A 16,410-nucleotide genomic window follows, 5' to 3' on the forward strand; every position below is an offset into this window, starting at 1 on the left:
TAACCATAATTTTACTTCAAACTTCTATATACTTCTAGCTTTCTGTTCTCCTCTAGAGCCTTGTTCACGGAGGATAAAAACAGGAGGAAAAACAACGGGGAAACTAAGAAACAACGGACCCACCGAAATAGAGCAGTGCGAAAAGCACCTTACCTTGGTTGCTAGTCACATGTCAAATGGTGATGCAGCACACTATGGAATGGCAGGCTCAACAAAACTAACTATGAATCCATCCTAGTCGCCGCAGCTCAAAATGTTCCTGTTGTATCATATACTTCTTGAAAATGAGTTTCTGTATTATTACATTTTGGAGTCGATTTTAAACGAAACATTGTATTCACGTTTTATTATACATTGACGAAGCTATTATTAAAAATGCTTTGATCTTTGAGTCCGCTTTTCATCTGTAAAATATCTTGCAATAGCAACCCACACAACCCACATATATGATGAATTGCATGTTCATTCAAAAATGCAACTGTAACCAATTTTCTTTGGGAGACAAGTAATGTTTTCAATACTTTCGGAAGACATTAATTATTTTTCTAAGAACTGTAAAGATACCATCAAATTCAAATAAATTATTCTGTACAGCAGGCAATAACCACCCTATGATCTGCAACAAAAAAATAAAAAAATAAAATCACGGTAACGGGTCAAAAAAATGGAATTAAATAAAACCACATTTAACCAAAACTGAGATTTTATTTCTATGTTCCACTGTACATGCCAAGAAATATATATCAATGATTCCACAACCTCCTAATCCCTTAAATGCGAAACTACAACAATGGCTATTAGGAGCTGCAGGATCATTGCTGCTAACTGAACTCAGCATAGTTTAAATTGTCTCCGCAGGTAGCTTTACACGTAACAATTGAAATGTGTGTTATTACTAAATGACTTATGGATATCATATATTAGAGTTTAATTATATTCTCATATCACAGTATTTTTTTTTCTTTTCTAATCTTCAAATAACACATCAGAAATTTTTAACGCTGGAACTTAAGAATTCCGGAATTAGTGTAAAATACTTCTTAAAAATTGTAAATTTTGTTGTGAACATGTTGTTAGTAGGTGTTGAATAGTTATGCATTTTGCGATATCATTATTGTACATACTACAAGAAAAGTTGCACTTTAATCCTACATGGATGCAATAAAACACGAGAATTATCATAATACAGGAAGTTTGTTAGTCGTAACAAGGCCATCAGTTCTTTGTTTTGCACGTACTACGAGGTTTAACATTTTATTAACTTTCGACCTTGTGCAAAGGTGTTTTCTAAATCATTATATTAATTGTTTATGCTAGATCAGAAATATATAATACCTCTCATTCAATATGCCTTCTTAAAACTACAAACTAATGTTACTTAACCGAAAGTTTGAGTAAATTAGGTTTGATATCAAACACCATTCGATTACTTCCGCTGAAGTTCTTCTGAAAAATGTTGATTATTCAACAGTGATAATGCATGTCATAGTACGTTGTGCATTCCTTATTAATAAACAAAAGTGAAAACTTAAATAATAAAAAATAAAATAAAATAAATAAAAATATATATAAGCATATTTGTCGAACATGGGAGCTCAACTACGAATGTTAACTCAAATGTTCACGATAAAAGCTGAATGTATAGTTTCAATATTCAAACTCAGCGAAAGCAAAAGCAAGATTCAAGCACAATTTTAAAGCAATCTATCGACGCTCTTTTACATTACGAATTAATTTCACTCTTATGCAATATTTTGATGATGATCCATGTGATGAGACAGACTTGACTTTTACAATAATAATTTATCCGTTGATTCTTAATAATACGAGAAGATCAACAACGATACAAGCAACAAAAGCAAACTACATTTCTGTCAAACTTTGTAATCGACAGTTTTTAACTTATTTCATGTTAAGTAATCGCGCATGAACAAACACTTACACTGTTGCTGTTACAAATGTTTCTTAGTAGAGTTCCACAGGAACGCAGGAAGTGCTTTCAGGGTATAATACATTTCACGACTTCGATCTGCATAACTATCACAACCCCAGTAATTAAACAGTACTGTTTTGTACTTAACAACACCATCACCAAATCAATATATTCTACTGCAACTGTCATATAATTTATCCAGCTCTTCACTTGTTTCTTCATCTTACCTACATTTAACATTTTAGAGGATTTCTTGTTGCTTTCAAACTTTCAGTATCCGCTTATGTGTATCACGTGTGAGAATTTACAATAAATAGATGGCACACAATGTATGGCTTTTTATGCAAAGCTTTCTCGGAAATAACTACGTTTCATTTGTGATGTTTACCACAATATTTTACCATACTTAGCATTCTTGTTCACATTTAAAAAGTGCTCTTACAGCATGAATACTTAACGAATTCCATCATGGTACTATAAAAATAGGTTCTGACGTATAAGGCAGCAATGATGAGAACAAATTACATGTACAAACCTATTTTTACAAGATTTTACAAAAACAACAAAATAAGTATAGGGTATTACACAAATTTTTGTCTGAAAACAGAATTTTAAAGCAAAAAAGCTACCCACTTTTGCAAGTTTACTAACATTTCAAAGGAAAATGGACTTGAATACTCCACCATTTCATGATACTCTTATGCGTCCAAATCTTGACAAACGTATTTGCTCGATTGAAATAAACGATGTGCAGTGGAACTGTTAAGCCTTGACATAGGCGGAGTGACTACCATAATTTAAAATTTTATGTATATCAAACAATTTTCATCCTACAATTTTTTTAATATTGGGTTCGAAATTGAACAGATACATCCCTGAACGCAATACTTAACACATGAAATTGAAAGTAATGGAATTGAAGCGGCTAAAAGGTTCGACACAGACAACCTGAAAACTCAGAAACTAATACTACTAAGAGCGGAGAAAACTATTATACTCTTGCGAAAAAGCGGAATATTTATTATATATCAGCATTTCATTTAAACAGTATTTCATCGCAGTTTGCTACACAAGAAACATCGAAATGAGATGCAAACGAAAAAATTAGATACCAAAATGCGATACATCTATGATAATAATTTATTACTTAAAAAAAAAAAAAAAAAATCTTTCTTCGACAAAACCAAATAACATTGTCTTTCCTTCATAACAGAAGGGTTCTCTTGATCTCGCATATATTTGTGACACATCTACCCTCGAAATCGATATTTCCCTTCAGATGCCTCTCAGGTTCTCGACAACACACAATAATCTGCTACAATACCTAATATTACCGGAGAATGGACTTAAAACTGACAACAAAGAGATCATGTAAACTTCGCCATTTTATAGCATATGAAATAAAGTGCCTCGAAACGCTTTCGATATGCATGAATTCAGAATACTATTCGGAAATTACATAACTAGTGAAAACAAAGACTTTCAGCAGTAACCCTCTTTTCAGTCCTCCTGTTGTTTCACAGCATGGACCCAAAGCTTCTCTTGTTAGCTTGTTTTCCATTCAGATGGCAAAAGAACAGTAGTATTCAGTTTACAACTTTCAAGAAATGGATAAAGTGAACTGGATCCGGGCAGCACTACAATATCAGTTGGGGAATTATCATTTACGAGAAATTACATTAATGTGTTTTTGTCATAAAAATGAAAGTACACTTCGTGTGCTGTGTAATGCCAATTTTCCCATTTCTTGATGTCATTACAGATCTACCACTTAAAAAAAGTTGCATATGCCATTCAAAGCCAGCTACTTTCTTAGGCGATCTGCAGAACGACAAAGTTAGTACCCTGAAAAGGTCATTACCGTATCTCTACTTTGCTTTTCATTATTATACGTGTTTGTTACGTATAAAACTGGTTTATTTTTATTATTCTACGTTCACGTGAAACAGTAAAATGAATTAATAAATAAATGACACTTTTCATTTCCATTACTGACGAAAATGTTATACAAAACTGGTAAATTGAAATGTAAATTTACACTTGTTTCGAAAATTGCTACGCAAAAAGTGAAATCTAAGGAAACGCTAATACATATATATATATCTCGAAGTTTTCCGATACTAAGTACACGTTAGCAAGGTTGAAGAAAACGAATCATAAAGAACATAGTAGGGCGTCAGTTAAAATACTTAACGAAACTGTATATCTGACACGGTCGAAGTGACTATCGTAATTTGAAAATAATTAAAATAATAATAAACCGTTTGTAGTATCCGTGTGACTTTTAGCCATCGTATATACCGGATTTACAAACGCTAATAGATTGTACAAATTCACAATCACAAGTATCACGTATGATTGTTTCAGTTATTCTAGCTCCTGTAACTTGTGCACATTTAATTTTCACTGAAAAATATTACGGAATATTCTGTCAGTTTTCCCTACTATTTTCTTTTTGACATGAATTATATATTTGTAGTAAAAGGTAATTATTTCATATTTCTAAAAGTAACAAGTCTAAAATGGTCAAACACAATACACAACGAACTTAACTGTATTTTATGTTTAAACATACTAATGAAAACAATCAATTTTACAAACTGTATATTATTAAACCAATATTTATTTGAACAGTTTATTAATGCAATTAATCTACTAAGACACCGAACAATGATTATTGCGCTCAGGGAACATATTATATATATATATATATATATATATTGTTCTCAATAAATGTGTTTGCCCTTGAGCGAAAAATCTACCGTAAATTCATTCAAAATTCTGTCTGCTTAGTGATAAAAGAAAAAACAACGCTGATGCTGTATTTCATCCAAAACACCAATCCAAATTATCTCCTTATATTTCTGCTTATAATTCAGATAATAGAAAGCTCTGAAATTTAATTAAGTCATTAAGTGTACTTATACCTCAAAGTTATACTGAGAATATTTTAACCCATTATTGACCATCTTTCCTCTGAAAAGTTTGAAGTAAAAATCATATATATTTAAAATTTTTATTCTTAAAATGCTTTTTCTATATTATTACAAGATACGTACCGGAACATTAGTCAGTTTTACTAAAATATTTTACTTTATAACGTTTCTAAAAGTTATTATGGACTTTCCAAAATAAAACTGTCTAGATTCATAGGTTTTTCGGGACAATACATATAATGTTAACTGATTAAGAAAGGGAAAAAACGCTCTGCTGATCATACATACACATTTTGTCTTCAATCTCATCCATACTGTTTCAATTAACTCTTTTACGTTCGAAATCATTTTTAATGTAAGGCAAAACAAATAAGTTGCACTAAGTCGTCGCTTCGAAGATTATGCCTAAACTTTAGTTATATAGTGAGTGACAAACAAAAGTGTACTGACTCAGAAGAAAAAAAGTGACGAAGGGAACAACCTTTACTATTGGTTGCTGCTATCATACGTTGTTAAAGAAAAGAATTAAAAAGAAAAAAAAAAAATAATAAAAGATGTATGATACTCACAAACGTGAGTGCACATGAAAACAAACGTTTGTTTAAAGAATTTTGTGTAACTCTATCTTAGTTTATGAATGTCTTGTAACTTCCTGAGGAAAACATCCATAAATCTTACACTGCTCTCATTATGTATGTCGCAGTATGACCCAGAATGTAATTAAATGTCACTGTGGAAGTGTCGGATGAGACTGAACACATGGTACATATTATAATCCATTCACCACCAGTTATAAAATAATTCACAAATATTTACAATTATTTTACACTTTCCTTACTTTCTAAAACGTAAATACTTTTTTAATGACATATTAAAATTATTTCGAGTTATTCACAAACGGAATGATTTCTCTATACCTACATCTCCAGCAATGCTCCTACCTTCCGAAATCTACAACATGACAGTTGCAGTATTCTAACTGAGTTAGCGTAAGTGTAAGAAAGAAAGGAGAGAGACAGAGAAAAGTATCATTATAAGTGAAGAATTATAAAATAATAGGACAGATAAAGGGAAACTGTGCAAGTGTATACACGTATAATTTACAAGACAAAAATATTTCACAGCACTCACTACTTTGGCTTGCTTATTATATACAACGTAATTTTATACTGAATATTACTAGTTACACATATAAATGTACTAGATGATATTTTGCCTGTTTCAAGTAACTTTTGAAACCAGAAAAGACAGAACTTAAGCTAGTTATACATGAAAACAAAAATACATGAATAAACAAATTTCATTCAACGAAAGAATAAATAAAATAACTTTGTACACATACAAAAATCTAATATATAAGTCAAATCCTTCATTAATAAGGATTACTCTGTGAAAATATTTGCAGAACGACATTTATACATCCTTACTTCATTTATAAGGAAAAAAAAATCATTTGTTATCATTTTATGATGGAACTTAAAAGAAAGAAATAAAAAGTTCTTACATTTTTGTAGGAGATAAATACGAAAAAAAAAACAGAAGAAAAACAAAACAAAGGAAAAAGCAGAAAGAGAATTGTAATGAGTTTTTACATCTTTTTAAGAAGAAATTGATTAACTCATTCTGGGAATAAATAAATTAAAAAAGGACGAAATGCAAACAAGAAGAGAGTAACAACATAAATCGTAACAAACGAAATAGTGAAATAAATCTTTACATTTCATAAGTTTATTTTACCTAAGGCTAACACAGTCGAAACAAAACAAAACGAAGGAAAAGTAGTAAAAAATAATAATAATAATAAAGTAATAATAATAAGAAGAAATACTCTTCCAAATATATATATATATATATATATATGTGTGTGTGTGTGTGTGTGTGTGTGTGTGTGTGTATAACAACTGCTATACGAGGCAAATAATATTCAGAAGAATTCATTATTAGACTACTTCGCGTTAACTTGAGGTTGAAGGCTCTTTGGCTTCACACGACACTTTGTCAACACCGCCGTCACAATTTTCACCACTTTTTGTTTTTTTCAAGCTGTCCAAATACTCTTGCTGAGAAGTTGCCAGCACTTGTGCAAGGATGTCAGATTCATCCCATTCCGTAAGGCCTGCAATGAATAACGATAAATAACAACATGAACACTGCACAGAAACTATCATCTCAAAATGTAATGCGATACTCAATTTTCAACAGAAATTATAACAAGCACAATTCTTAACAATAAAAATACAATAACACAAAACATAACCTGATCTTACATTAGAGATGTCATACAAAATCAATCTTTTTGGAACAACTGAACACTATTCCATATTTACAGGGATATAGGAAATATGAACACCTTGTAAGGAAGGAAAAATGAAATGAAATCTTTGAGTTTTACGTCCCACGATTATGCCGGTTAGGCTAAAGGAGACGGTGATTATGAGAAATGAATGAAAATGGTGGAATGAAGAAAGTGGGAGGAAACGGGAGTACCCCGAGAAAACCCACGCACACGGTGTTTGTCCACCACAAAATTCACTTGGCGGGGTCTGGGATCGAACCCGGGACCCCAAGCACCAGAGGTGAACGCTCTACCACTGAGCCACCGTGGCCCCCTTGTAAGGAAGGAATTATAACAAATAATTGGCACTCAGCCCAAACTACATTCTTGTGAAAATCCTAGAGGTGGAAAATACCACTATTCAAGCATTTAACTTCCAGTTTCTTAAGGTGCTAGAGAAGAGTAACGGGATTTTGTTGTTCTTCAAAACAGATCGACAGTGAATTATAAAGAACGTACGTAATTTTGTCTCCATGCTTTTTTAACCATGACTACACACTCTTTCTGTACGAATTCATGCATTTAGATCTTGGAAACTGCCGTTCCTTACAAGATTCTGTGCCTTCATGGACACGGTCGATCAAACTAATCTCTCAGTTCGCCTTTTCTTTTAAATTGATCATGCGTAAGCCAAAACTTACGACCTGACCTTCCGAACTACGACACAACCTCCTCCTCAATGCTTCATTGTTGGAAAACGACAGTCTAGGTCATTTGCTTCTAGTGTTTATCAAATGTAAAATACAGTAATAATATGAAGTTACATGTATCCGACCAAAATGTTTCCATTAATTGGTAAAGCTTCATTAAAATGTAAGTGAATATTGCGTAATAAAACTGTAATTGTTCAAGTTATTGCGTATATGGAATTCCTAATCTCAACTTTTAATCTCTCCCTCTTCACTCCATCTCAGTAATCGTTTATTTTGTATACTCATGTCCAAAATTATTGTCGCATATCTATAAATATGTTGTTCTCAGAATATAATTTGATAACGAATTCGCCCGGTATTTCTTATAATGTTAGTATGTGTATAATCGGGAAAGACATGTATGTGGAAAATTTCATGTCAAAAGAGCAGTAAATAAGAACAATAAAACGAAAATAAAACTTTCTTGTCCAGTTAGCAACATTTTGTTTTACTTATTCTAATTTTCGTATTTATTATTCTTTTTCTATAAAATTTACCACAAATATCGATTTCCCGATTATACACGTAGTATCAGTATTAAAAGTACCCTGCAAAATCGTTATCAAATTATATTCTTACAAGAAAACAGTTATAGATATGCGACAATTATTTTGGACATGAGTGTACGTATACTTCTGAACCAGAGGAAAAAGGAAGTCACTATCCTACCCATGCTCAGTTGGATTAGTGATAATGTCTAATTCCGTAGATGAACTAGAACCTGCCTTCGAGCAGAGCATATCTAAAAAAATAAACCCTTGAAGCCAATCACGCTCTTGACCCCTCTGTTACCTTTTTCTCACATTTACATTGGTTGTATGAGATGTGGTAATAACTGTTCTTTCACGAATATTCTATTTTTGCAGTTTTCACAGCAAACTTTTAGTGACAGGTTCTGTACAATCAGGCTGAGGTCACCAGTGAATTTCATGAATTTCATTTCAGTCTTTGTGATCAGTAGCGGAGGGCAACAACAGTCTTAATGCGCTCTTTATCAGTTAATTCATCTTTACTAAACCTATGTTCTCTCACTAATATCGTATTCAACATGATTAAAAAAAAAAAAAAAAAAAAAAAAAAAAAAAAAAAAAAGCTTCAATAACTCACGCAACAACAGCATCTTTAAAACTTGTAACGGATGGGTAAAATAACCGGGCGAGTATTCGACATTTGTTTGGAGTTTTGGAACACACATCACACGGAACAATAGGCTAATTCAATATACAAACAGAAGGACGTGATAAAACAAACATAAGATAGATATCGATATTACTAATGTCCGGATTTGTATGTAATTACATATTTTTTCCTTCATATGTAGGTTCGTCAAATCCTTAAATGTTTGTGATTCACACCTGTAGGGTGCTTCAACTCAAGTTTCATATTATATATATTTTTACATATTTTGACCAATATTACATATTTCTATGGTTTCTACATATTTTTTTCTTTGTTTTACATAAAACTATCTTAAAATTTTGCGTTTACTGAAATTTTAATTTAAAATTAAAAAAAAATAAACTCTCCAACTGTGCAAGGCTTGCATCTAGATTCAATTTTGTCATGTCTATCTTTTCGTTTATTTACCGAAAGATAAATATATCAGTTTTTTTTTTTTTTTTTTTTTTTTTTTTAATTGTCAAACCATGTTTCGCAGAATTTTCGCCGATAACAAAAGAAATATAAGAGGCAAAAAGTAAAAATTCTCCCTCCGGGGTACATTAGCAGCGCCCTTTATTCTCAACTCTGGGGAAGACAGATCACGTGCCTGACAGGCGACTGGCCAGGAAATTCCTAAAATGAAGTCTATTTGATTGTTATCGGAGGTCGGACGGGAAAAAAAGATGAAAGCAAATCCCGCAATTCAAGTTAAAACTGTATGCTAGTGTGCTTCCAGGAATTTACTGCAAAAGTTCGTTTCAAGAAGCTGGCGACAATGGCAATATCATAGCAGGTAACCTAAGCTTTCAAAGAACTTCGCTTGTTCAACTGAATGACAGGAGGACAGTACTCTAGTATTGCAGTTGCAAAACGCACGTGTTCTGTATTGACCGTCGAAGTTAGAAATGGCTCCGGTTGCCTCAACTTTATCCGCGAAATTGTGGTCGTGGGCAACTATCGATGATGCGTTTACTACGGACGGTAAGTGGTGTTGTGCCAAGTGTGTGATTAAAAAAAAAATAAAATTAAATTAAAAAAAATGGATGTTCAATGAAATCTCAGTTAGAACAACATGTACCAAGTGCACTCCATGCAAGAAATAAAAATTTGCGAACTGCAAAAAACAATTACTCTTAACACAAATGCATCAAGATACTTCAGTGAGTGAGTTTTTCAAAGACTTGTGCCAAGCAATGATAGCAGCAAACATTCCTTGGAACAAAGTTCAAGTGCCAAAATATCGTGCTTTCCTGGAGAAGTACTGCGGGCGTCGAATTCCTGACGAATCCACTCTTCGAAAGTGTTATCTCGAAGTTTCTTATAGGGAAGCTACAGATACCATTAGGACAGAAATAGGTAGTTCATATATATATTTGGATTTCTGTGGACGAAACAACAGACGTTTTGGGACGTTATGTAGCAAATTTAGTGATTAGAAAGTTAAGTGAAGATGCTTCATCTAAATCCTATCTTATTGTGAGTAAACTGCTGGAACGCACGCATCATTCCATGATTGCTCATTTTGTAAACAATGGTCTTAAAGTGTTGTGGCCGGGAGGAGTTCAGGAAGAAAAAGTCCTTGTTCTCTATACAGACAGTGCAGCGTACATGTTAAAAGCAGCTAGAGCACTTACAGTTTTTTTACCCTCACTTAATTCATTTCACCTGTATGGCCCATACTTTTTAGCGTGTTGCTGAAGAGGTGAGAGACAACTTTTGCGAAGTAAATCAATTAGTTTCTTCCACGAAAAAAAAAAAAAAAAAAAAAAAGTTTGTTAAGGCGCCACAACATGTTAAAGATTACAGAGATCAATTGCCAGACGTGGCACTTCCTCGGGAGCCTGTGCTAACGCGATAGGGCACTTGGATACAGGCAGTACATTTCTACAATGAACATTAAAAAAAAATAAGCCTGTAGTTCATTCATTTCCATCGGAGTCTTCTCTGTTAGTTGGCACTGCTCAGAAACTGTTTAATGAGTCAAAAGTAGCGTGTGATATCGCATACATAGACAGCAATTTTGGTTGGCTACCTACAAGCATTAAAAAGCTAGAGACTGTTGGGCGGCCTCTTCCGGAATCCATGGAAATTATAGAGGATGCAAAGAGACTGCTGCAAAGTGTGTGTGGAGATGTAGGAGAAAAAGTTCGAAAGAAACTAAATGCAGTGCTGGAAAGAAACCCGGGTTATGGCAGTGTGTGAGATTCTCAGTGGTGAAACAACCTTCCCTGAAGACACTTCCCCCAACTACATCCCCCTGTTGAAATACGTTCCTGTTACCTCATGTGATGTGGAGAGATCATTCTCCCCATACAAGAATATTTTATCCGATCGCCGACAAAATTTTACTTCTGATCATTTGGAAATGTACCTTGTAACCCATTGTGCAACAACACACAGTTCAACTGCACGCACATCTTTTGTAAGTACTTTATTTCAAATTAAAAATGTTCATTAGTGGAAATATCCTTCAATCTTAGTTCAGCTGTTATTGTTTAGAAGATATAGGACTGCTTTTCCCTGCATGAAATAAATATATATAAAACAATACATTTCGTCTTAAGTTGCTTTTAGTATTTAAATTTGTATTGTTGCGGGATATGAAGTAAGGACAAGCTAGGACATCTTTATTTCATGTGGAAATTAACCAGTCATGAATGGAAGCCAACCAGCATTCAAGAGTTCACTGTCTGATGTTATTAACACCAATATTCTGTTGTACGTCGCTAGCTGACTTTACATCGAAAGATAAATTAACTATTGCTTTGCTGTTATTGAGGAAGTCTTTGTACTTGTAATTTGTAGTAAACAGTTGTAGCGACCTTCAGAACCATCACCCTTTAACAGTCTCACACGCGACGTTTTAATTTGCCTTGTTAGATCAACTGCTTCTCTCAATTGGTTCGACCTCATTGGCCCCTCATAGTCAGGCTACTGCAAGACATTGTCCATTTCGTTCGTTTACCCACGACACGATCTTACAACAAGGAAGTAATGATTACAGAAGGAATGATGTTAATGATTACTTTGACTCAGGTGAGTCTCCTTTTGGTTCATTTACCTGACAACGTTAGCAATCTCAGGAGCAAGTCTGAGAACTTTGTGTTTAGTCAACGACATGTAGAAACATGGACTTGGTCAATGTCAGTTTTGAGTAATCGATCACGCTCAGGAAACTCTGTGGTGTCACCATCATCTCATTCTGACGTCAGAGGGACAGTCAGGTCAAAACCAAATGAGAGAGCACGATCTGGGTCTTTGGATGTCAACCACGACGCGAGACAGATCGGAGTCTCCCTGCCTTTGGGGTCCGGCATTCAATGCCATGGTTGATTGTCGGACAAGTTTTCATCATGGACTTCATCAGGACAACCAAACCTGCAAGTCACAGGAATTTCGAGGACAGCGCCTAAAGATAAACCTAAAAGTAAAAAGGAGGAGACTGGAACTACTTTGAATTAGGGTGAGACTGTTCAAAATTAGTTGTTATTCCTTTGCTCTACCATATATTCCTTAACGCCCTTATTGCTACCAATTCTCAATGAAAAATGCATGGGTTATTTTGAAATTATTTTAACACTAAATTCATATTCATTACCTTGTCTAATTTTGCTCGTGGTTCTAGTCGCCTAAGACTAGTGGTGGAGACGCCCCCATTTAGCATGTGCTATACTGCTATAAATTTGGTATTGTTATCCCGCACCTCTTAGGTGCCTCTCGTTTCTATCCCGACAGTTAAGGGGTGTCGGAATAGTATAATGCGTATAATTCATTTCAAGATTGGGCCGTGGTGACGGATGCGGATTTAGTGTAAAAGGTTCTAGATTTGAAACGGGACCACACCACACATGATATTTCTGACGTACAAATGTCGTATGCATTGCTTTTCTCGGGGCTTTCCTGTTTCTCTCTAGCCGATTCACATCTTCCTTCATTCGCGTCTGATATTTATTATCCTGCAATCAGTCACGTCAGTGACGTATGGCTGTCTCAGCTGTTCAAGCATTTCACTTCATTGAGGGACTTGCATTAAGCAGGATAAAGTGTAGTAGATTTTCCTTTTTTATTTTCATAATTCGTTTAAATATTGCATACTCATACGCGTGTCAATATTACATTTTCATAAATATGTAACATATGTAATATTACATATTCTTATATAATATTACACATTTCTTACATTTTTAAGCGATTTTTGTTACATATTTATGTACATATTTAGGGATTGATATTACATAAAAATTCGGACTAGTTATTACATCAGCATATACTACACCACATATGATGATATAACTCACAGCTAAACATTTAGGTTTTCATTGTGTTTAAATATGTCTTTTCTTCATTATGTTTCTATATAGTATCATCGAAGCTGTTTTACTTTTAGGTGCATGAAAATCAAGCATGCATATACTAAAGCAGGCGATATCTGTATTAAGAAGTTTCCTCGTGGCTATATGGTTAGTTTACACACCTTTGGCGCAGGAGACCGAGGTTCAATTCCTAACGGGAGCTCATGTGATTCAAATTCAACGTTAAGCTGTAGGTCTATGATTCACACAGACTTAAGAGAGGGTGCTGAAGAGGGAAAGTTAAACGTGAAACCAACCAATCTATCTGCATTACACTTTATGAAACATGACACAAACTACAACGTTTCTTAGCGTCTATTTCAATTTTATAATCTTATAACAATATTACAACGTAATACTCTTAGCAGAGTGCATCGTGTTTTTTATTTTTTTATTACTTTATTTTATTTATTTTTTTTTAATCTGTTGCGGATTTGTCGTTTACACCCATTATTAATTTTGAACTTCTTTAGCTTTTGTGTCCTTATGCAGCAACAAAGTTACGAAGGACTGAACTTACTATTAATGTGGGCTTAGACTTGAATCCAATGTAGATGGCGGGTGCATCAATCATCACGCAAGATCAGTTCTCACACTATATTCTGTTCCCAACCACACTCTCTCTCCTTCAAGAGAGCTGGATTACAGGATTACTCCACTGGCCTTGTTAATTACGCAAGTCATCCATTTAACAATGATGTGATATTAGGCATGTCGGTTGTATATTATTTTAGTTTAAAGTTAGGGACCCATAGAAAGAGCAGATCAAGAGACTTACTAAGATCAACCCAACATCAAACAGAAGGTTTGCCTACCATCATATTCTCAATGAGAATCTTTCTACATTATTAGAGGGGTTAAGAGTTTGATCCGAAGTCGTTTCGTTATTATTTCATAATTATTTGTTCATTGATCTGTGATTAGGGACCACACATCTGGTTATCAGTAGAGGTTAGGATTTGAATTGAATTTTAGATCAATATTCTGTCTGTGGGGGCCCGAGGAAAATTCGGACACATTAAGAACGCCCTAAATCTAAAATGTTTCGAAAACACTAGTTTAAGAGATTCTTATATGTACAGTCCGCAGCTAAAAACCTGCAACATGAACATGGAAGTTTATTGTGAAACTACGCCTAACAGGCCAGGGAATGAACATAAAGTCTAAGTGGCACGAATCACACAGGAAAAACCTCGGCATCCTCTCCTGCACACTTATTTTGGAGCAAAAGACTTCGTCGTTTCACAATAAACTTACATGCTCATGTTGCAGGTTTTTTGTTGCGAACTGTACCAATTATTAAACATTGTCATTCTGCCCAATAAATTTAGTTGAACTAGAAATCAAAATTATGAAATATAGTGGCCTGGTCGTAGATTAATACATTTCTAGAGTAAGGAATCCTTCAATTTTCAAGAATGTCCTTATATTCTGCTATGTCACATCAAAAATAAGGTTGTAACTGTTTCAACATGCTAAAAGTTACTCAAGAGCTTTAGCAAACTAAATAGCTACAAGAATATCTCATTCATATTGGAAGATAATGTTCTATGATCGCTTTTAAGTAATAATTTGAATGTTTTAATCTTATATCCTACACGTCGTCCTGAATTAAATTAAAACTTCCGTTAACGTCACTCAGAAAGTTCTGCAGACTACAGGAAATGATGTTCTGTATCACACGTTCCCATGCATGGAATCGAACCAAGGATTACTCGCACTAGAGACAGGGCTGTGAAAAATCCATTTTAAAAAAATGCAGCCAGTGGGTTTTATTGGGTAAAATTGGATTTTATTTAATTTTGTACTTATATTTAAAGCCATATTCCTACTTAAAATACCATTTAGGCATGTATGTTCTACTGTACATATGAAACTATGGAATTCCTTTGTGGGACCGCGGTAGTTCACGTCTGGCGCGGGTTCCTAGTTCGATTGCAGCTTCCGCCAAGTGCGTTTTGTGGTGGACAGACATTGTATACATGGGTTTTCTGGGGTTTCTTCCGTTTCCTACCACTTTCGTCATGCCACCATTATTATCCATATCATCACAGTCTCCCTTAGACCTGGTGCATAATCATGAGACATTGAACTAAACTTAGAAATAACAAAAAGGAAAGAAAAAAAAATGTGCACAAGGAAGGAATCCGTGAAGTCTGATACACGTTTCGTAGATCATACTTTGCACCATTGACCCTCGCTTACATTTCGATTTCTAGAAAGAAGGAAGTAGACAATTTTCTAGAGTAACAAAGAGGTGGCTAATTTTATGTAATATACAATAGGAATAAAATCCCCTGTTACAGCTATGATTCAAACCCCTGAGCCAGCCGTCCTGGGTTTCATCAACACACTACGCAAATACTGGGATAGTACCACAAATTCAGGAGCCAGAGATAAAAAATGGCTTTGTTGAATGGATGTTGTTTTTCTGAAAGAAATAAAACTTCTTTTTTTGAAGAACTGAAATGTTGAAAATTGAATTTTTGTCTCATTTTCAGTTGCCATTTGGTTTCTTACAATAAATTTTACGATTAAAAGGGTTTTGTGGCATACAATAATTGTACTGTGTTTCACATACTCCATCAGATGCGCAAGAAGAATTAAGAAGTTCCACGATCTGATTGCCGTTAGTGTTGAGATGATAGAGGTGTATCTTTAGTAATTTTCGTCTTCAAGTGAAACGTTTGAACCCCTTTTACTTCCATTAAGATGTGCCCTTTAGTCAAAGTAACACAATAAATATATTAAATAATAATAATGAACTATATTCTAAACTTCATTTCAAACTGTTCAACCGTTTCCCAAAGGAATTATGGAAAATAACCCCCTCCCTAATTTACCGGGCTTGTGAGTTGCTATTTTTTTTTTTTTTTTTTTTTTTTATGAATTTTGAACTTCCTCCACTCCTTTTCCTTAGATGCGCCTTTGAATCAAAGTAATATTATAGTTAAGAACCCACTTCAGGGTAGGTAACTGCTGTATATTCAAAAAAATTGTT

General features: G+C 34.1%; 1 protein-coding gene across 1 annotated transcript in view; it reads right to left on the reverse strand.

The window, feature by feature from the left end:
* Positions 1-685: 685 nt before the first annotated feature.
* The window catches only part of Duba (Deubiquitinating enzyme A), a 171,271-nt gene continuing 155,546 nt past the window's right edge, over positions 686-16,410 (reverse strand). The window contains exon 9 of the mRNA XM_081762659.1: positions 686-6,985. Coding sequence (XP_081618785.1) covers positions 6,825-6,985 — 161 coding nt within the window. The 3' untranslated portion in view covers positions 686-6,824. The remainder of the gene's footprint in view (positions 6,986-16,410) is intronic.

This window comes from Thermobia domestica, chromosome 6, assembly GCF_964235325.1.
Source record: "Thermobia domestica chromosome 6, izTheDome1.hap1.1, whole genome shotgun sequence".
In the NCBI taxonomy this organism is placed as follows: Eukaryota; Metazoa; Arthropoda; class Insecta; order Zygentoma; family Lepismatidae; genus Thermobia; species Thermobia domestica.